At 39.5% G+C, this 22626-nt stretch overlaps 1 protein-coding gene across 4 annotated transcripts; it reads right to left on the reverse strand.

Moving 5' to 3' along the window:
- Positions 1 to 118: 118 nt before the first annotated feature.
- scube2 (signal peptide, CUB domain, EGF-like 2) lies at positions 119 to 20801 on the reverse strand. 4 transcript variants are annotated; one of them, XM_010791485.1, is made up of 23 exons: positions 20547 to 20801; positions 19948 to 20067; positions 19457 to 19582; positions 18991 to 19125; positions 18024 to 18149; positions 17800 to 17916; positions 15188 to 15277; positions 14260 to 14376; positions 14036 to 14158; positions 13383 to 13499; positions 13115 to 13237; positions 12700 to 12816; positions 11632 to 11721; positions 11361 to 11483; positions 10497 to 10664; positions 9953 to 10156; positions 4915 to 5085; positions 3591 to 3758; positions 2924 to 3085; positions 2618 to 2815; positions 2020 to 2172; positions 1600 to 1679; positions 119 to 1138 (listed from the first exon to the last, which is right to left on the reverse strand). In XM_010791485.1, the coding sequence occupies exons 1-23, from the start codon at positions 20632 to 20634 to the stop codon at positions 992 to 994; spliced, it is 3063 nt and encodes a 1020-aa protein (XP_010789787.1). In that variant the 5' UTR covers positions 20635 to 20801; the 3' UTR covers positions 119 to 991. The 4 variants fall into 4 exon arrangements, with proteins under 4 accessions (XP_010789787.1, XP_010789786.1, XP_010789789.1 ...); XM_010791484.1 differs by having other exon boundaries at positions 9953 to 10159; XM_010791487.1 differs by lacking the exons at positions 10497 to 10664; positions 11361 to 11483; positions 11632 to 11721; positions 12700 to 12816.
- Between the last annotated feature and the right edge of the window lie 1825 nt (positions 20802 to 22626).

The raw sequence follows: 22626 nt of genomic DNA on the forward strand, positions 1-22626 counted from the left end.
TAGCCAGGTATATTGTTGTTACTATGTGTATACATGTCTGAATGAAATGCAATAAACAATTTGTTTTGTGCCACATAGCCTAATACAAAAAAAGTGGGGACAGGGAAAAAGAACACAGAATAACTTTCCTATCTTTATTTACAGCATATTAGATGTACAAAACCATAAAAAATATACATATACGTGTCTTCTAAGACAGGTGAAAAGCTCAATTCTATTTTACAGGACTTTCATTTATTTCATGTATTCTGAACAGTTGTCTTTGGTTGCTAGTAAATAATACAAAATATATTGACGCATACTCATTCACACGCCTTGAAACATCAAATATATGAGCCACCAGCAATGCTACACTGTCAAACATGTACGTAGTTACTACAATACATTAGAGTTTCACCTAAAACTTTTTACATCATATACAACACATTCATCAGAATAATTGCTTTCGTGGTGCCACTACGTCTTTAGTAGTGCTAATGTTCCAGGTATAAACATTTGTGCTATATTTGTTTCAGCAGTATTTCTGTGCATTACGCTCTACCTGTGAGAGAAGCCTATGTTAAAACTAGATACACACTCTATATACAGCATCACTGACATTCAGCATATATCTGTTTAGCTATCACATTTGTTTTTCATCAAGATGATATTAGCAAATGTCTCATAATGTTGGCACGAACAGCATTGAATCCTGAAATGGTGACTTTAATACCTAAAGTCATTACAATTTCTCTGATGTTTATTAAAAGACAGTTTCCAAATTTCCAAACAAATTGATCTAGAACCATCCAGAGACACACTTAAACACTTTTTTCTCCCTCTATTTGTCCATTTTGTCTTTCAAATGTATCGAGTGTGTAGTCCGTTCTAGTGTCGCTCCATGAGAAAACGGGTAACTTCGGAATAATCTTAAAAGGGAAATTGGATAAAACAGATACTGTGGCCAGCATGTAATCTAGGTTTTTCACAAGATATCCAGAAACTTTCAGTCTTAAGGGCGAAGGAATCTCAGAACTTTGGAGCGCAGGAAGCGGATGAATGATTTGGGGAACATTTCTCTTGATTCTTGTGCTGTGTAGTTGAAGAAGTTTTGAGGGTGAGCCAGTACATCGAACAACGCCATCATGAGCTTCTTGTCCTGATGAGAAAATGTATTGCATTAATGGAAACCAAAAAAGAATATGAATAAGTCTGTGAGTATCACCCTTTTTTCCACCAGTATCCAAAAGAGGGCGCTACAAACATGCTTACTGGGCCTCAGGACAGAAGGAAAAGGAAAACCTATCATCAAATGGAGGATAGTTAAAGATAATCAAAATTGAAAACAGGTGCAAACTTAAGTCATCCGAGACTGCTGCAGAAACTTAAATATATAAACATTTAAAAAACAATTAACAGTTTTTCTAGATTGCCAATAATGTGTTCTATTTAATATTGACAAAGAATACCAGGCGCAATACAGATCAAGTGCCAAGATGTACATGAAACATTGTAATACACACCCATTTGTAAGACGTTTTGGCTAAATATTCTCCAGATTTAGAATAAACAACCTAAAAACACAGATAATCCTTATCAAACATTTGTACTAAAGCATACCTTAAGAATGTCCTGGTGATTCTCTGAAGCGTATAATCTCCCATCTCTGACTATGTCTTCTATCAATTCTTGGTAGTCCTCTGAAACAAACAAAGTCAATAAACATTGATGTAAGCAATCAAACTAAGATCAGATAAGATAATATATACTTAATTGATCCCAAATTAAGATTTGTTTTCGTTACAGCAGCAGGTACAAGGCATTGCAAACAGTTTGAAAAATGAAAAAAAGACATAAGATTCAAACATCTCAAAATAGACAATAAAACAGAACTAAAAGTAAGATATATTCAAGTTGACAATGAGAGATAAAAATCCCTATAAAAAGAAAAACTATGAAGGGCCAAACATGTGACAACACACTGACGTAGCGGCATCATCGTTATTGCACAAAACATCACATATCCATGTTTTTTCTTACCGTCATATGTCACATACGGGACCTGGAAGCCTTTGCCACTGTTTCCCTCGTTGGACCTGAACTGGACCCAGAGCCTTTTTGAGCGGGAGGTGAAAGCAATGGGACGTTCGTATGTCTGACAAGTCTCGTAGGTTGTCACAGAGTTTGAGAGAGCTGTGAAATAAATGAGCACACAGGACGACATCTATGATTCTAATTGGAATGTAAAAAATTATTAAAATATCCTAAATGTATTTTTTTTTAAATAATAATGCCACACAACCAACAAAATAATCCAATGGACTGTTAACAAAATTGTGTATTATATGAGCAATGCCCATAGTCTTATACTGGTTGGGAAATCAACATTTTCAATGTTGGTGACATTATTATGTAAAAAATGATGCACATAAAAAAAATAGGTCATATTAAATTCCCTTATATTGTACAATAAATCGATCATGATGTTTTGGTGAAAAGCCCATCTAGTAACCAACTGTAATCCCAGTAAGACAAATACATTAATGAAAGTTCATGTTGGTTTACTTGGTAACATTTGGTGTAAAGTAACAGTTAACCCATTGGTGGAATAGTTTCGAGTAATTTAACACAAACGTACAGCTCTTTCTCATGACTAAGTAGTCTCCGCACTCATCCTCGATTGGCAGGAAGATTTCTGGGACGACAATCAGGATCCTGCGTTTGGGCGGGGGGTTTATGGTCCAGGTGCACTCCACGTTGGCGGGGTAGTTCCCCGGGTAGTTGGGGGACTCGATGAAGCCAGTCAAATCTCCCAGCTCTCCTCCACAATGTCGGTCTGTAAAGTTATTCGTCAGATTTGTTTCTTGGTGCAACAAAGTGAATAATCTGGAACTGAATCCTAAACCTTTGTTTCAGGGACTTTATTGCGTACAGAGATACATACTTTTGCATTGCATGATGTTAGTAGAGCCATCGAAGTCGGTGGTGGTGTTTCCAGGGCAGGAGACACAGTAGTTCTGTCCAAACTCTCCTTGGTACGCGCCCATGGGACAGCGGATGCAACGGTGAGTGCTGCTGTTGTAGTAATGTCCAGGAGAGCACTGGACTGCAGGAGCCAATGACAGTGATGGAGGGCTGTTAGTTTCTGAAGATCCCATTACTCACTTTTATAGTTAATTTTTAACATCTCTAATATATGTGTCTATTATTTGTTATATCATACAAATTATTAAACGCTTACAAAGGATGGTTACCAATTTACTCAGGTAATGCACTTAAGTACAAAAAGAGGTACTACACTTTTCTGTTCCCTTGTCCTGAATGAAAACATCTAGTTTGAAGACAAAACAGCAGCTGCAGAGGGCAGCAGAGTTCCTGTCGACACCCAAAAGGAGCTCTGAAGACCACATGACAGCTTTGTGATGAACGTTGTTTGTGTTTGTTTAACCAAAGAACCACAAATGTTTCACACACTTCACGGGTTTTATAACCACCCTCAGTTCCATAAATCCCATTTGATCTCTTTATTTATGTTTAAACATTAGACATGAACTTAACTGGAGTTATTTCTTATTACCCTAAAACAACAACAACAGATGTTAATATGGCACCTTTGGTCTCGCAGTCCCGAAAGGTGACAGCTCCGATGCGCTTGGTGATCAGATTCCCTCCACAGGAGAAGCAGGTGGTGCGTCCCACCTCAGGCTGGTACGTTCCCAGGGAACAGGGCAGGCAGGGGGTGAAGCCATCATGGGAGTACTGACCCGGGGAACACTGACCTGAACACACACAAGCATTAAGTTAAGTCAGAGTGTGACATATTAGACACAGCAATGTTTTTGGTCAAATTATATCCTTATAACAAAACTGTGAAAACTGCATCAATTGAATACATTTCATTTCAAGTGTTTTCTTTGCAATTTCTCATGTTAAATGTAATAGAAGATACTGCCTTCTTCCATTAAGATAAGATACAACCAAGCTTAAGCAAATGTCAATGGCATGATGCCATGTTTAATCTGCACTGCATTGTATAATTCAACAGAGTGCAACTGCTCTGTGACTAATACAATCTGGGAGCCAGATTCTTGTTGTTTAGTCTGACAGGGGAGATGGGATCTTGGATTGAGTCATAAAGTGACTCCAATAACAGAAGGAGACCAAAACATGGTGGCTCCTTCTGTTATTTTTCAAGACTTAAAAAAAAGACTTCACCTTTTGAGTGAAAATTAATCTTCAACATCTAAGCTCAAGCTCCTTTGGCTTTACACAAAGCAGAACATCTGCCAGGGAGAGATCTCTATCATGCACCACCGCTTCCTCTGTGGCTCAAATTCACAAAACAGTTACCTAGATTGTGTGTCCTTCTGTGCCTTTTTTCTTTTTTCGCCTTATTATATTTCCCCTTTTTCATTTTCAAATATTTTTGTTTTATTGTACATCCTCTCTTATAAGTGTTGCACGGTTTAAACTATGGTCATTACCGACATGAGGCAATTCATAAAAGCCAAATGTAAAGATGTATTTATCCTAAATATCTGAGAAATCCAACCGAATACTAAAACATTTAGTAAGTCATTTTAGGTGTTGACTATTACTTAGATGAGAGGATATGATGCTACTGCCAGTAGCCACTTAGCTAAGCTTAGCATAAAGACTCGAAACAACTAGCCTGGGTCCATCTAAAGGTAACAATATCACCAGTACCTCTACATTTGAGAAATGTACACTTTTCCCAACAAGTCATACTATTGTAGTAATTAAATTGTCTTTGTCATTGAGATCCTTTTTGTAGTTTTCTGCCTGTTTTAACCACGAAAAGCACTTTGTAACATTGTTTGAGAAGTGCTGTGTAAATAACGTTTATTATCACTAGCCATTGAGGCACATTTGTGATTTTGAGGTAGATTAATCAAATCGACTCAATAGTCTCACCTCCGCACTCTGACAGGTTTCCAGCGCCAACCACCTTGGAGAGTTCTCTTCCTTCAGGTCTGGGACAGACTTCACAAGATGTCTGTGCCTCCTCGTCCTGATAGGTTCCAGCCGGACACAGCACACACCTTCCCTGATCCCCGTCGTAGTGTGTCCCAACACTGCAGCTCACTAAAGATCCATTAAAGGTTATTAACAGGAGACACAGCAGATTACAAGGGTACAAATAGATCACAAATAGATCACCATGAGACATGACATTTGGATTACAAGTTTTCTGAATTATTTTTGTTTAAATATCCAAATAAAGATTTGAACATTGGAAAGGTCCAGGATCATAATTCTTGTTTCATTTTGATGGAGTCAATGTTTTTGACTGAGTGAATTTCGGATATCTGTTTTATAACTACATAAATCAGGACACACTTTTAGCAGACGTAAAAACATATATTTAGGTAATGTTTTTAGGAATAAAATGTTTTATAAGTAAGGGTCTGAATTATATATGGGAATGTATGTGTGGTTTGGTAAAAGTAAGTGACACTGAAGTGGAGATTTCTGGCTCAGAGGATAAGATGAAAGATAATTTCTAGAAAATTGCCTTTAAAGATATGTTTTGCAAAATTCTATACATTTTGCTGCAGGTCAATAGGGTAAAGAACTTCAACTAATAGATTTCACCAAAAAACATCCCCAGTGATCATCCTAAATGATCACTTACAATAAGAAATCTTTTATATATAATACGTTTTCTGAAATGTGTGCATTTTGAAGGTTTTCTTTCCACTGATGTGAAAATCAAAAATCAAAAAAGCCTGAGCAATTAAATTTGACCAATTCATGAAAAACAATGTTTGTGCCTGTAGCTTCTCTCTTTAATTCAAGAATTTACTTTGTGTTAGACTCACACACACATGTGCATCCCTGACTGTGCACAGAGCAATTTCTGACTTAGTCCTGCTATGTTTCTCCAAGGCACTGCCAAGCTTGTGGTTGTTTTTCACATCGCTGAGAGAGGATGATTTTGTCTTGGTACTAAACACTCTATCAAAAAGAACATTGTGATACAATACCACGTCGGAACAATGTAATTACTTAAGCCGGTGAAATAAACATTTCCTCACAAACTGAACACAAACACTTAGGGTAATACACCCAAAACAGACAGAGGTGTATGAACTGTAATTTACATCCACTGAGCAGCCAGATCAGTGTCAGGAAGTGAGGGAGACAATGTCAAATGCAGACATCAACAATTAAAGCAGTATGCCCTGTGGCGACACATAATTAAACAGTGCTCACCACACTGTAGATTTACACCATAAATACAGCCGTTCAATAGCATGACAAGACCATTAAAGTAACCCAGACTTCATCAGCTGCCTCTCGTGTGTAATCAAACAGGACCATGTACGTACTTGAAAAGCATAAACCCAGTGAAGAGCATCCTCAACACATCAAAGATTGAGCCTCAACAATTCATCTGACAGATTTCAGAGTTTTACTTGCACGTCAATGAACAGTACAAGTATAACTCACCCTGTAAATAGTTCAACACACTGCACGGTATCTTTAAATGCTGCAACTGGTTAAAGTTACGAAGGGTACTATTTTTGCTTTCTCACCAAGACATATTTGAAAATGTAGGAGAAGTAAACGAGGGATACATCCTTTTATGGACAACTACACTATAAATGATAAATAGAGTGATTGTTGTTTTTTTCGTAGCGCATATCAAATTTGTGAAAATATAGAAATACAGTAAATTATTCTGGACAAAACTAAGTTTACAGGGTCTTCAAATGGAGATTAGTTAAATGTAGTATGTTTAGTTGTTGTGTCCATCAGGGTATGTTTCATTTCATCGGTGTGTAGTCTAATATTTGTTTTGGCTTGATACCTAAATAAAGAGTTCCACTCATTGATCGTGTTAAATGTAGTCTTATTACATATGTTCTCATCAATTTGCACATTTCAATTATGAGAGAAAAATATAATTTAGCTAAAGGTTAGAAATCACAATACATTATACAATTATGGCATGGATTAGCTGTAATGGAAAAAAAAAGAGAAGAATTGTTGGTCCATCTCAATTGAGGATTGGATAACAGAAGAATACATTTAGCTTTCAATTGTTATCAGCAACATTTCGGAACTGAAATAAATCAAGTTAAGTTAGGAAATGCGTGCTGTGATGTTTATCTCAGTGTTTCTTCTGTTCCTGTGAACTGCTGGGTCTGTGGACTTTAAAAGTAATGAGACTCAACATGGAGGAATTGGAAATGTTCTTGCAAACCAACTTTAAATAGGCAGCCAGACAAAATCACTGAGACAAAAGAGCACCAGCCCACTCCACAGCTGCCTTTGTGCGCCACATCTGACACGTCCTAATACTTCATGCAACATGGCTGTGCGTAGGGGAGGAACTTTTAATTCCACCATAAGCACCCTCGCCTCTTTAAAGGCAAACACAGAAGCAAATCAAAGAGAGTATTTCCCTCTTATCTCACAAAAGTGCAAAGGCTTGATTAAAGGGACCAAAGCACCGTTTTGCTTTTGCTTTGGTTCCTCCCATTCAGAGTGATGCCTGTAATTAATTTGGGAATTACTGCGTCTGTCTGATGGTCTTCAGAACTTGACTTGAAAACCTAAGCTGATCTCACACAAGAAAAAAATCAATTAAATCCCAGCACAAACTGTGCCTCGGCTGCAGCCTCTAAGCTGCCTGTAAGCAGAGAAACTACTATCTACAAAAACTCTACACACAAGAGCTTTAACGTAGATCCATTTTACGTGGCTCAGCAAATTGTTAGATATTCCTCTAAAGAAAGAAAATGTAATTCTCTCAAGAGCAGTTCATTTTTTGGAGCCCATTGTTTATTCTGAAAGACCATGAGGAGCCATCATTGCATTGTCCTCTAACAGCTTTTATTTGACAGAGGGAAGCAGTGAGAGAAGAGAGAGAGTGAGAGTGAAAGAGAGAGAAAACCTTGAAGCCTTTCAAATGCAAAGAACGCTTCTATAGAGTCCTCGAATTGATGGCCCCAAAGAGGTTTAAAAGACCTTTCACCTCTATTCAAGTCCTCAGTCTTTGCCTACTTGATGACATAGGAAAACACTACGGTATCACAGTGGTAAGGAGCTGAACCCAATAAAAGAGGTCAGGTTTCTGAATCCCCCCATTCTGCTTGGCCCAATCACTGCCCGCGCCCATCAAGCCGAGGCCCAAACAACTGATGCTAATTGATTCCCATGGTGTGGCTGAAGTCAATTCTCTTTAGCAGTTTAGTGGCTGGGGGTCATGCAAAGTGGCCCCAGTTGGGGGGCAGGGGGGACACAGCACTCAAACTGCCAGCTTGAATCAACAGCACTTCCTAAACATCTTCAATGTTAAAACAAACACGCAAACAAGTTGACTACAACGGTCAAATAGACGTTGACGCTCACCATTCACATCATCTCTGGATCGTTTATGATCTGTATTCTGATGCCGTCACATACTGGCAACTATCAGCACTACACATGAACATTGGAACAATTATTTATTTACATAATTACTCAACTAAGTCATTTTATATAAACAGAGACAACTTCTTAGATTAAACATTAAGCAAACCAATCAATGAATCAGGACAAATGCTTTAAAGGGTGCACGGAGGTGAATGGATATTTTTCTCCAAATGCACAAGAGGCATCTCTGTGAGGCAGTGAGAAAAAACCCTCAAATGGGGTTTTCAATGGAGTGGGCAAACTGAAAAGGACTAAACTGCACTCGGAGCTAAGCCAGAGCGGGAGCTGGGGGAGGAGGGGAAAAATATAGCTCTTTTAAAGAGTTAGAGGTTAAGAAGAATGCCTTTCAGCCCCCTCCTCCTCCTCTCCCAAATTACATGTCTACACCCCTGCCATGGCCAATAGACTGCTTAATGTTGACCTGAAAGCATAGCGGGGGAGTTAAGGAATCAAGACACTTAGGACTTGTGTAACTGAAAGATAGAAATAATGAACAGCAGTTTAGGTTTAAATCATGTCAGCACCGCTCAACAGCAGAAGCAGCTTTGATGTTAATGAAGAGGCCTAAAAAATATGGTGCTACAGAGAGAAATATGCAGCGTAAAACTAATGAGTTTCTTTCAACAAACGTTATCTCCAGAAACGACTGGGTAGTTGTTGTCTTAGACGTTTCAGTGTCCAGTTTCAGTTTAACTTCCATCACCCCTATTCTTCAAGGTTCAAAGAGGGGAAAACATACAATAGACTTTTGGGAGGTTAACCAAAGATTTGGGTATAAGTCTCATTCATACATCTTTAACATTGACGTTAGACATGTGCATATATAAAATTAACTGCTAACAATTTGAATACATATTTAGACATCTCAACAGATAAAACGCTCCAGTTTCCTCTCACTGCTTTAAAGCATTGCGCTGCAGGCAACAAACTGTCTGTGAGGCCCAAAACTAGGGGCGCACGGTCCCTACAGCCAGAGAAAACACATGCCAGCCTCCAGCTCCCAAACACTGACAGTGTGCGGTCTTATTTAATGAACATTTACTTCATCACAGGTTGTATATAAAACCCCTACCAAGATGCAACCGCTACCAGGAGACCTCATGTTACACTCTTATCCCATGGAGATGCTGGAAGATCTCACAGCTTGGAGGCCCAACAAAAGTCTCTCTGTTCTTCCCTGGAGCTCGCTCTCCCCTCAAACACGCTCATTACGGCATGTCTGCAAACCAAATATGGCACTCATCTGGCCAACACCTGCTCCAAATCCAATCATTAAACCAGCTTGTCTAAATATATCTCACTGGCGTGGACCATTTCAATTGCATTGAGACAGGACTTTACGTCTACTGTGTGTATAGGACTTAGTCAGAAACATTGCTGCACGGTGTAACAAAAGCAGTGGGATCTGCACTCTTGAGAGATGAAAAGAACAATATCTACGGAACAAGTGATGACGGGCTAAATGGTGTGTCGCAACCTTTACCATGCTTCCTCAATTAATAACAAGTAAATAGAAAAAACAACTCACCACACTTCCTGCCCATCAGCACCTGTCCCACCCCACAGTGCCCTGGCACTTCTGCTGGTTTGCCAAGAGTCTTAGCGAGCTCGTAGTCGGACCCAGCGAAGTGGAGGTGGAACTGTTCCCGGTTTATGGACTTTCTCAGGGTCCGGATGGTCTTCCTGAGCCTCTTCTCCGAGCGCCGGCGCACACAGTTCAGGTCACAGCTGTCTGCTGAGAGAAGCATTTAATTTCACAACTGTTTCCACAGCAAAACGTGATCCCCAACACCTATAGTGAAATTCATGCGTGGATGCTCGCATGCTTGCTTCAACACTCACAAGAATGTCCCATCAAGTAAGGAGAAAAGCAATTCAGGCCAACACTTTTCCAAGAATTCAAGGAATTAAAACAAAAAACAGAGTCCCAACCTAGAGCCCACCACCATATTAAAGTCAAAACAGGAGATACTTTAACAGTTTAGTTTGTTTAGTGATGAACAGACAGCAGCGAAAGAAGGATGGTGAACGAGAAGCAAAGGCAGGCAGAGGAGAAGCGCAGAGAGACCAACCTGTTACCTCCTCTAGGTTCACATCCAGCTCAAACTCAGCTGTTATCGAGGAGCCGTCCTCCTCCCCAGCTTTCCTGCCATGGCGGCTGCGCATTCGCTGTCCGGACGAGGTGCAGCTCAGGCTCACATAGCTGAACTGGACATTTTCAGTGAAGAGGAACCTGCTATCTGTGGACATGTGAGACAGCCACCCCCCCCCAAGACCACACAGACAAACAGAAACAACACACACAAACGCACAATTGTTAAAATAATCAAAGACAGTTTTACAGAGAAGAAACAATTAATGTACATTTGATAGGGAATGCCACAACATACACAGATTGAAAAAAAAAAGTCTGCAGTTAATTTGATCATCTTTCTGTCGTTGTGCCGCGAACACTGATAAAAAGGATGAGATGTCATAGTGACAATATCTTTTATTTGAAACAACTATGTGACTAAGAGGGATGTAAAAGACCATGCCGAGTCCTTTTGGAGAAGCAAAATAATCCTACAATCGGAAACCCATTTGATTGATGGCTATGTCAGACCCAGCTGAAAGGCATGCTATGGCTAATTACATCCTCCCCTGTCACTGCCAGACAAAGTGCTGCTCTGAGATATTCAAGACACTCAAAACCACATCACTTTCCCCACACATTTCTTTCAAATTTGCCTTTGGTTTTTGGTTTACTTTGAAGCAGCCTTCAGGTCTAGTCTGTCTTCTAAAGGTTGTGGTTTTAGGCTTTAGATGCTGGCAGCTCTCGGTAAACCCTAAATGTTTTTTAACCAGTAACATGAAGGAGCTGTAGTTGCTTCTTGTCTTTCTGTGATCTTGTGTTTGGAGGCATTGTTGTGTTTGTTGTGTGGCAACCTCTGTACCTGAGTGTGCTGAGTTCAAGCTCTCCTTGAGTTTCTCCTGACTTCGTTTTAGGTTGCATTTTGCAGAGCCAGACCTAAAGGTGGCTGTAGTCTTAATGCGTGGGACACTGACCGTTTCTGGACCTGCAGGACAGAGGAACAGAAAAACTTGTCATTTTTATCTACTTATATATCTGATGTAAACAAGGGAAGCATGGGTTGATCCTGAGATACTGTTTTGTGTGGCAGAGTGGAAACATAGATGTAGATATGTGATGTTTTTTGTACTTGCCTAAGCAATGCAATCCACTGTTGTTCTTTTGTGTGTCAGCCAAGCAGGGCAGAGGCATTCCACAGGTCACCGTGTATGAATCCTCCGTCCCTGAAAACACACAAGAGGCAGTGACACACAGAGAAAAATTAGGGCCAGAAAAGCCGAGTCAAGAGAGAGCAAACAGGCAGCTTGTAGGAACACGAAGAGCCGCCTCGCAGATTGATGTTGACAACTAGCACAGCCTGACTAACCGACTAATTGAATTCCCATTAGCATGCATTAGCAGTGCTGCATTAAGAGATACCTGACCTGTACTGGGTCATAATGTTTGAGTCTAATAATGCTAAAGAAAAACAATGGTGCACCAGACTGAGGGGTGTCATGTTAACTGATAAAACATGGTAGAAGTAAAGGTTCTTACTATTTACCGCACATATGGGAGCCTCATGTTTAGTGAACTTTGTCAGAGCTCTGTTAAAGATTCAAAACAACAATCAATTTTAATTTTGGCCGACTTTTATCAATAAGAAAACGAGTACTAGTGATTCATTCATCAATTAGTCAACACTCTGCAGCTGCCTCACAGTGACAGCTATTCAGCAGCCACTTCATCCTTTTAGTAAAACAGGAACTAGTATTATATCATAAACTCTGTGTCACCTTTAGGGTGGAAAAATGTATCATGATTTATATTTAGAATTTTTTTTGCAGTTTAAATTAAAACAAATTGACCGAGTGAAAATGACTTAATTACAAAGTACAGCAAGCTTGAGCAGAAGACTGATGCTTTTATTTGAGTGACAAATAACAAGATCGGGAAAATATGTAGGAGTAACAAGACTCCTATGTTTGCTTAAGGGCTATGCGTATGCACAGGTGTTTAGCAGGTTTATAAGAAGAAAAACCCTCAAAAAAAGATGGATCTGCAGGTGAAGGAAGTTGACAATTTGGCACATGTTGGTTTCTTTTGCAAATGTTGAACATTTACCGACAAACCATATCCTCTGCAAAACTTGGAAAAACGGGAAAAAACTGTAGGTAAACAGGTTAATCATGTTATATGGAAATCTGGCAAAACCAACTCACCACTGCTGATGTGAACTTGGGACTGGCATGTCAGGAAGCAGCGGTCCCCTCCCTCCTGCTTACTACAGTTCAAGGTAGGTTTAGAGGGGGGTTTAGCAGGTGGGTGACCCTCAGCCTCTAGATGGAAATCACAACAAAACTCCAAGGTAAAAAAATAACAATTGTGGTTGTGACAAGGAGGAAGATGATCAGAAAGTCCAACATCCTAACAGCACCAACAGCATCGACGGGTTGTTGATGTTTAACTCAAGCACAAGAAAACCAAGTGACAGAGAATCAAAGAGAAAAAGAGAACAGAATTCAAAGTATCTCCTGTTTTTGTCCCCCAAGTTTTTGTACAAAATGTGGGATGTCACACAATTTCCAACAGCACTCAACAGATAGGCCTCTGATGTAGGAAGAGGCATTGGCTTACCAATGCAGTCCTTTTTGTTCCAGTGTAGCTTATAGCCATGACGGCAAAAGCATTCAAATCCACCCATGGTGTTCTCACAACCCTGCTCACAACCGCCATTGTTCACACTGCATTCATTTATATCTGAGAGGAAAAGGAAAAATCATTATTATAATTACAGGCTCCATTTTCCCAACACCTCACTGAGCTCTTTTGTAATGCTTTTGAGCCTGACACCTCTTTAAATTGGGCACTTGTGTGTTACGCTCAAGTTGCTCTGCAGACTCACCTCCGCAGTGGGCCAGCCCGTACATGGTGTAGCCTTTGTTGCACAGACATTGAAAACCACCGGGGGAGTTCACACACGTGTGGTCACATGTCCGCTCGAAATAACATTCATCTATATCTGTAATCAAAATCAGGCAGGTGTCATAAGAGCGAGGCAGTCAGTTGCAATCTTCATCAGGAGGGAATTCCCACCCACAGACACACATCTCACTTGATCTTGAAATGTCACACTCACTCAAAGGACACATGTTTGCTGCATCAGATATAAATTGGCTTTTGATAGTTATAACAGGCCAAACGAAGGCATTGAGGCCCCCTGAAATTATATGTTAGTTGCATCAGTTCAGCATCATTAAAAGCAAAGACCTGATAAAAAAAGTACTATAACACAAGAAAGGAAGCTATCTAATAATAAACTATGTGAGACTAGCGTATAGCAAAATCCGAGAGAGATGACAAAGTTATAAGTGTTTTCAGATTTTTTAAAAGTTTTTTTTGGTTGTTATTTTAACAGAAACCCTATTTTCTGGTGATACAAAAAAACATCTTCTGGTGTTGTCATATCCCTGTCCCTCTCATCTCATTTAAGAAAGTCCCAATCCACTTTGATGACTGCCCAGAATTTAAAAATAGAAATTCAGGAGCCATTTCTACCTTGACAAGAGCGTTCATCTGTTAGCAGCTTGAAGCCTTTCCTGCAGTTACACTCGAAGCTGCCGATGGTGTTCCTGCAGAAATGTTCACAGCCGCCGTTGTGAGGCTCACACTCGTCAATATCTGTGGAGAAAAAGGTGATATTTTGACATAGTTGGTTAAATCGGTCTTTCAACAGACTGCTCCTCTCCAAGGAGGATTATTTTGTGGACTAGCAGACTGACCTTTGCATGTTTTTGCATCCGGCTGCAGAGTAAAGCCGACCGGGCAGCTGCAGCGCACGCCTGTGGAAGTGTCTTTACATGTGCAGTCACACCCGCCATTGTTCACCGCACAGGTTTCTGAAATTTAAACACACAATGTGAACATTTGTGAATGACCTTCTAATAGAAAAAAACTTTAAAAACAATGTTATTATTATGTCAGATACTTTGTTAAACAGTACTTGATTTTCGGAATATTTTGATATTAAAATGACCTGGAAGACAGAGTTGATGAAAATAACAAACAAACTATTTCTTCCATGGATTTCTTAATACTGTCTAACTGAGAATACTTATTGAGATCATAACTAAATTAAATGTATATACTGCCTTTAATACATTTGTAAATAATGATTGAAACAGAGAAATGAGGCTCTAATACACAGCTTGTATGGTACATAGTTATGTTTGGATGTAGAGCACATGCATACACTGGTTAGGCACATGTTCACACCTAGGTGTACCTTAGCAACATATTTTATTCACAACAAAAGACAAGTCTCCCGGAGCTCAGGTACTAGCCTTGTACTTGGTAAAGTGCCAAAGTTAAAATGTTTTACATAGATCGAGTGACCCAAAATCACTCAGCTGTTAAATACTAACGATACAATAAAAGATTCACACCCTGCCCTTCCCAACTGGAAGGAAAACGTGAAATGTACCACACTGTCACAAATGCATTTTTTGCAGGGGGGAAACTGGGGGCGAGAAAACGAGTTCACAGTCATTTCACAGTTTGCTCAAAAGACTGAGGAATGCATCGGTTTACTAGACATTAGTCCTCTCCCCTGTCTGACACCCCTGAGTGGTTACTGGCAGCCAAACACGCTGTCACGTAAAAACACTGACTAAAACTTCTAGCTTCTGAATGAAGGAGTGTAGCTGTTACCCATTAACAGTCTTCGTTTGACCCGTTTGTCCACCTCTGTGAAGGATGTGGCGTTGTGGTCTGCAGATTCGGTGGTGGCTTCATCTCGTTCTGTGACACACAGAAAAAAAACAATAATTAACAGAGTAAGAATGCTACATACATTCCCTACATTTCATAAATAACAGAAGCAGATATTGACTCTGTGTGTTTGTCTGGGTCACCTTTCAGTAACCAGATGCATGTTTAGAGCTTGCAGTGGCTTAGTGTGTAACAGATAACATCAGTAAAATGAATCTTGAGACAACATCGTAGTGATACGCATCGACCTCACACACACTGCTGGTGGAGGGAGAGATATTACCCAATATCCGATGGCTGATCCTTATCCCTCATAACTATTGTGTGGAAATATGCACACTTCATAACAGGAGAACTAGCACAGAGGTTTCCATATACTTTGTTTTCATTTAGTCATCAAGATAGCCTCTGTATTACTGCACTGTAAGATGATCCTGCAATGTGCATAACTTAAAGGTTCCATGTCATGGCCATTTCTACTGATCATAATTCCATTGTTGAGGAATACTAAAATAGATTTACATTGTGCAATTTTCCAAACTCACATTGGTTTCTCATACAGCATCTCTGTATAGTATGTGTATTCACTCTGTCCTAAACGGCTTGTTGGAGCTCCTGCCCCCCCCTCCCTGTGAGCCCAGTGGCCGTCTGCGAGACAGCGAGACCCAGTCCGAAACACACACCCGCAGCCTGGCTGGGAGTTTGTGTGTGTGCTCAGGCTGAGTTCCACTGTGTCTCGCCGACCCCACACCAGTGAGCCAGCTCACAGTGTCCCGCTCCTCGCAGCAGCGAGCCTCGCAACGTCCCGCCGAGTGTGTGTGTGTGTGAGGAATTCCACGGATTGGTCCAAACGTAACGGCTCCATGGACGTAACGTAATGTTACGTCACTATACCCAAATACGTCACTATACCCAAGAAGTGAACAATGGAAAAAGAGAAATCTCCATCGAGGCGTTCTGGGGCAGCATAGACAGGTCTTTTCTGTGTTAGAGTTTTACTCGCTACAGGGAGTACTTTGAGGGTTTGTGACTTTGCAGACCGTTTACATGCAGAAAAAGCTACATAACACACAAGGGGACAGGTAATAACCGGAAAAGCATGACATGGGACCTTTAGAGTTTTGTTATATTCTAAACAGAAATTATACTGATTATGGGGGGGAATGTTGAACCTAAAACATGAGATATCATTCCTTTTCTGTTCATATGTAAACACAACCAGCGTATACTGATGGACAGGTCTGGTTAATGATGTTCTTTTTGAACCACAAGTGCAAAGAAATTAAAAAGCTACTCAAACAACCTGTTTTAACATCAAGTTTCCTGTTGTGGTTTTTCCTTCGATAGCTTAAAAGATGTTAAAATTATCTAATTCCACACTTAACCCTCCTGTTATCCTTGGGGTCAATTTGATTCAATTCAATGTTTAACGTATCTAAAAAAAATGGTTCACATACTTTTTTTTGCTTAGTATTTCATGACTTTTCCTAATTTAGTGAGGACTAATAGGTAAGCATAAAATTAACATGAAGATCTTTTTTAACTGTCCTGTATGCACTTTGTACGCATCAGTGTTCCTTGGAGTCAATTTGACTCCAGGCTGTTTTAGCAGTATAAAACATATAAGAATGTCAATATTTTACACATATATGTGTTGATTGTGTAGGGTGATATTGAGGTATTGATATTACATGCAAATGTATCATTGTAAAACAAAACTACCCTCTGCTTTAGTTATTGGTCCTTTAACAACATCAAAAAGATCTTTTTATTTCAGTCAGAGAGATTTGACGGTGATTTATATATTTTTCGATAGTCACATAATAGCAATTCCGAATTTATAAAGGGGTCATAGGGGGGAAGGTTGGGGTAATGTTTTAATTAAATGGTTATTTAGGTAGTCAACTAAGATACCTAAAGCACCAGAGACATACATGTTGGTTAAGATTTGGAATAGGATCATTTGCTTGAGTTTTAAACTACTGGGGTCAAATTGACCCCAAAGGATAAAGGGTGTATAGTAAATTTGAGGATAACAGGAGGGCTAAGGTAGCACTATTTAAATCATCCGCTTGTTTAAGCTCTTCAATCAAACCCAGGACCCCATTTTCAACCACATAAAAGGATTTTGCTCAATAATCCATCTACAGAAAAAAAAAAAACGAGCAATGAGTAAGGATAAAAAAACTACCACGGTGAAAATGTTATTTTGCAAAATTCATCTCATCTCAAGAATCTATGTTTTTTAATGCTGAACAATAGCATAAATTGAAAGTTGTCTAAACATTTTCCTATAAATCAGTCTAATATATTTGGTTTGTAAAACTGTGTATCTCTAAAATGTGCAGTAATGTGTTTAATGATGGCAGGAGAAGGTTTGAAATGACAGCTATTTGAAGGTCAGTTGGATTAAAAGACAATATGGATGTGAGGATATTAAAGAAGAAAGCAGATTACAGAAAAATAAAGATATATAGTGTGACATTTGGTCTTACTTGTTTTGTTTTTTTTACAATTTCTCTGTAAAGTCAAAACTGAGTCCGCAAACTTACCTACACAGGACCTCTTGTCGGGCTGCAGGGTGTACCTGACGTGACACCTGCATATCGGGCCGTTCTCAGTGTCTTCGCAGGTGTGCTGGCAGCCTCCGTTGCCATGGTTACAAGTTACTGCAGGGGTCAACAACAGGCAGACATGAGACATATTCACAGTGCAACATTTGAAGCCGACTGTGGGCGTGTAGTGCGATGTTAGCTTCATGCCGAGCAGCACGTACAGATGCAGCCTCTCTGGTTCCGGGCCAGCTCGAACCCTGGACGACACTCGCAGGCCACACCTCCTTTGGGTGTCTCTTTGCAGATGTGGGCGCAGCCGTGCTCCTTATTCATACAGTTGAGACCCTCTGGGATAGAAAGAGGGAGAGAGGTGCACAATGAAACTCTCCTACAGTGACTGACCGGCTCCACACAAAGGCACACACACACTGAGAGATTAGTCCGGCATCCTCAAAGACACTGATTGTTCTCACGCCTTAAACTAAATCCCAAAACATCCACCACTGCGTTATTGTTGAGCACTTCTGAGTAAATATGTAAGCATGGGAAAGGGAAAGGTTTCTCAAAATGTCATTCAATTAAAGCAAAGCCCTGCAAACTCTTTTAATAACAAAGTCACAAAAACATGAGATGAGGTGAATCACCATTTATATAGATGGGTCACAGCTGAGGGGATTGGTCCACAGGATTTTAAAGGGTTGTCAAGACCCGATGGAGTGGAAAGCACTTGCATTTAGGTTGACTTCAGTCAAGGAGACAAAACAAAGAGACTTCAGACTAATCTGTGACACCGACCACATAGACCAGAGTGTTGCAGTTATTAACTTATTTTGTTCTCAGGGACACAGAAATCCCTTTCCCACAGCATGTTGCTGCAGCAGATAAAAGCTCAGTGACGGGAGCCAGCTTGAACCTGTCAACCCTCATTGTGCCGTCAATCTTAGATTTGTATGTGAATATTGCGAATTTACTTGATATATCTTTGTCTTCTTTCACAAACTAATACAATTAGCAATACAAGCCTCCACTCACACAACTAACACAAACTCAAAACCTATTATATACATATAAATATGAACTAGGCATTGTCTACACTTTCCCAACTGTCAGATATTTAAGCCACATTTAAATGTGTGGGAGTGGGACAAAATGTCTTCAATGATTCAGTAGATGTTGTTGTTCACTCACCCACAGAGCGGTGGATGCATGTGTGCTGGTTGTCGCTGAGGAAGAAGCCTTCTTTGCAGCGGCACTCATAGCTGCCCATGGTGTTAACACAAGTGTGTTGGCACCCTCCATTGTTGAACTTGCATTCATCCACATCTACCAGAAAGCCGATTGATTGCATTAGTTAATAGCATGTACAAAACAATGGCAAAGTATATGTTATTTTCACAAATTAGTTGTTTTTTAAACGTATTGAAATACAAAAAGTCTGCTTATTGAAGTGTTTACTTTAGAACACATTTCAGACAAATCCTTTAAATCATTCCATGAGCAACACATTAAAACTTTAACAAAGGGGGCTAAAGAAAAGCAGTCTGAGTGTGAGAAACTTCACTTACAGCCCACACAAACATGAACTCTTCACCATAGAAGCTCTCTCTGTCTATCACAAAAGGTTATTTACTCAGTGGTTTAAAGCTGATCTTACCTAGACAGTTATGTCCGTCATGTGCCAAATTGAATCCATCATAACAAGTACAGCGATAATTTCCTGGTATATTGTTGCACTCGTGTACACAGCCACCATTGTAGTCAAAGTCGCATTCATCTACATCTGAGAAGTAAACACCACATAAATGAATGTTCACCTACTCACCACAACATTAAAATCCAAACATTTCAGTATTTGAACAGTAATAACAAGAACTTAACTGCAATATGTGTTAAAGAGTTATGGGAAAGATAAAGGAGCACAGATATCAAATACTCCTTTGGGAATTAAAATGCTATGCCACAAAATATTTAAGAATGATTTGATATTGTAAATACAATCATTTAGATAGCATATCAGACATATAATGTGCCCAAACACCACCCTGCTATAACATTTATTCCCAAACATCCAAACTCTGTGATTCCACTTTGACACTCAGATATGTATGGGAATCAAACTGTTCAACAAAAAAGTAAACACATTACCTTCGCAGTGTGTTCCATCTCCTTTAAAACCTGCTCTGCACGTGCACTTGTATGAGCCTAGGGTAGTCTGACAAATGGCATCAATGTGACAGCCATCACTTCCCTCGGCACATGGATCTGCTGAAATCCAAATGGGTCGTACAGGTCATGATTACCAAAACACATTTCTAGCCAACACACTCAAATAGTCCACTTACACAAATAGCATATGAGCCACATATGATCTTTTAAGTGTGTCACGTTTTGTGGGACTATACTCGAGAAGGAGAACAACACAACTCTGATTCAAACTTAAATATAAATTTCCCTTATAATAATAAATATATGAGCCTACAGAAGGCCGTTAGAAAAGAGTAAGAACCTGAAAGTGAAAAGTTAGATAAATAACAAAACGTGATTTACAAAGGTATGTGTACCGGGAGCAAATACATTCCCACGGCAACTTGTATGCAGCTACATTTTAGAAAACTAGCAGAAAGTGTACAAGTCACCACTGGGGAAACACTTCTGAAAGCGTGCGTAAAGTAGTAGTCTCCACGACTGGAAAACACAACACACACACACACACACATGCACACACACACTCACTACAGTCCCACCTCGAATCTCTGGAAGCGCTGCGCTTTGGCGACTATTTAACAAGAGCAAAAACAAACAAAAGTCCCTTGCAGCCCAAATAGCTCCCATGGTGATATGATCCAAGTTTAGAGGTCTTCTCAAAAGGACGCGTACGCACTGAAGTCGTGACTGAGCGTCCGCCTCATTTTCATTCTAGCCTGTCAATCTGCCTCACAAGGGGCTTTTGAAAAGAGAAAGGAGTGAGTAAGTGCGTGAATGTGTGTGCGTGTGCGTGTGTGTGTGTGTGTGTGTGAGAGAGAGAGAGAGAGAGAGAGAGAGAGAGAGAGAGAGAGAAAGAGAGAGAGAATAAGAGAGTGCATGCGCCGGTGCGCGTACATGTGAGTGAAAAAAGCCCTGTTTTTTAATCAGAGCTGCGTAAAGTCGGTCAAATAGCCAATGCAAGACCGGAAATGTCCTTGTGCACCGGCTTATTTGACTGGTGCGTATAATAACCAAACATGAATTCTAAAAGCTCATTATCATTACTCAAACAGCTAAAAAAATAGCAAAAACAGCATAGCTTATAGGCTATGATTAATCGAAACAAACATTATAAAATACTTCCTACTTTTTTCTAGGCCCTATGTAATAACATAGTCACGTGATACAACCTCTGTAAGCTAACATTTAGGATTGTATTATGGAAGGTATGACCGTGCCGTGATGGTGATGCTTTTACATAGCCTACTGAACACTTGTAAACATGGCCTTTGGCATCTGTTTCAAAGTCGTACATGCTAAAATACTGTGATAGTAAGACCGAAACAAATTATATGAGAGATGTTATTCAGTGATAGGTTAGCTAACTTAGCCTACCAATACAACTAGTTATGTCAAATTGTTCTGGAGGAATGGATATAAAAATAAGCCAAACAACGTCGTTGCTAGGCAACCCACGTTTATCTTGTCTAATTTACAACAGCTTGAACTGATGGATCGTACATTTTTCATTTTAATAATGTTGCTAGCTGTACAGGTTCATCAAATACAAAGATATGGCAGCTAAAATAAACAGAAGAAGCAGCTTAATAATAATTTAACTACGTTTGAATTTACACACAGCTGGGGCTCTTCTCGCTGCTGTCTTCAACATTGCTCAGTTCTGTCAACAGAAATCAGCAATGATTAAAGAAGTATCAAGATCCTTCACAAAGAAGGCTTGCTTGAAAAACACTACACAATCCTGCATATACAATGTTTCTTAAGTAGAATTAAGTGAGTATAATAAGGAAAATGCAGTCATGGCACCAGCATTAAAATCTTCACATTTGTTGTTTAACTGAAACAAATATTTAACTATGTTCATTGTCAATCAAGTCTTTGTTCATAATTCCAGCGGTCAAATAAACATAGAAGCTTAACAATGAAAGTAAAGACTCAATTATTTTTCGAGTAGCAGATGGCAAGCCATATCAATACATTATGCAAGATGTATAATAGAACTTCTCCAACCACAATGCTAATTGAGTCGCATAATTTTATACAAAAAAAAACACAATTAGCCTGTAGGCCTATAGTGTTACGACAGAAAACTGCTCCAGTGTTCAATGTGCATTACCTCGTTGATTAATATCTGCCTTACTTATATATAGCTCTTGTGCACCACCTATCGGCGCACAAAATAATCACAATATAGCTTTTTATTTATGTTTTATTACAGATCTACTTTGTGGTACAGTATACAAAAAAAGTATTAAAAACATCTACATTGCATGTTCGAAGGAAGTGCACACAATTAAAAAGACTTTCTGAAAAGGCTCTATACCAGTTATCAAAATGTCAGTTTAAAAAAAGGTTTTGCAATAAATAAATATAAATTACATGAGAATCATGACAAGGTCAGGTAATTCATTAAGGCACACCTCACATCCCAAATGTACCTCGCAAAAACAATATGGCAACTCCCTAAGGACAAAAACAAGCTTATTTCCCAGTTTAAAAGGGAGCAGCACTTCTCCTTTTAATTATAATGATAAAACATGTTCAGCATTTAACTACCCTGCCGCAGAAAAGTTTATATATTAAGCAACTTTACAGAGCATTGCCTGTCAATTCATGAAG

Source organism: Notothenia coriiceps, unplaced genomic scaffold (assembly GCF_000735185.1).
Source record: "Notothenia coriiceps isolate Sejong01 unplaced genomic scaffold, NC01 NC01_scaffold00035484, whole genome shotgun sequence".
In the NCBI taxonomy this organism is placed as follows: domain Eukaryota; kingdom Metazoa; phylum Chordata; class Actinopteri; order Perciformes; family Nototheniidae; genus Notothenia; species Notothenia coriiceps.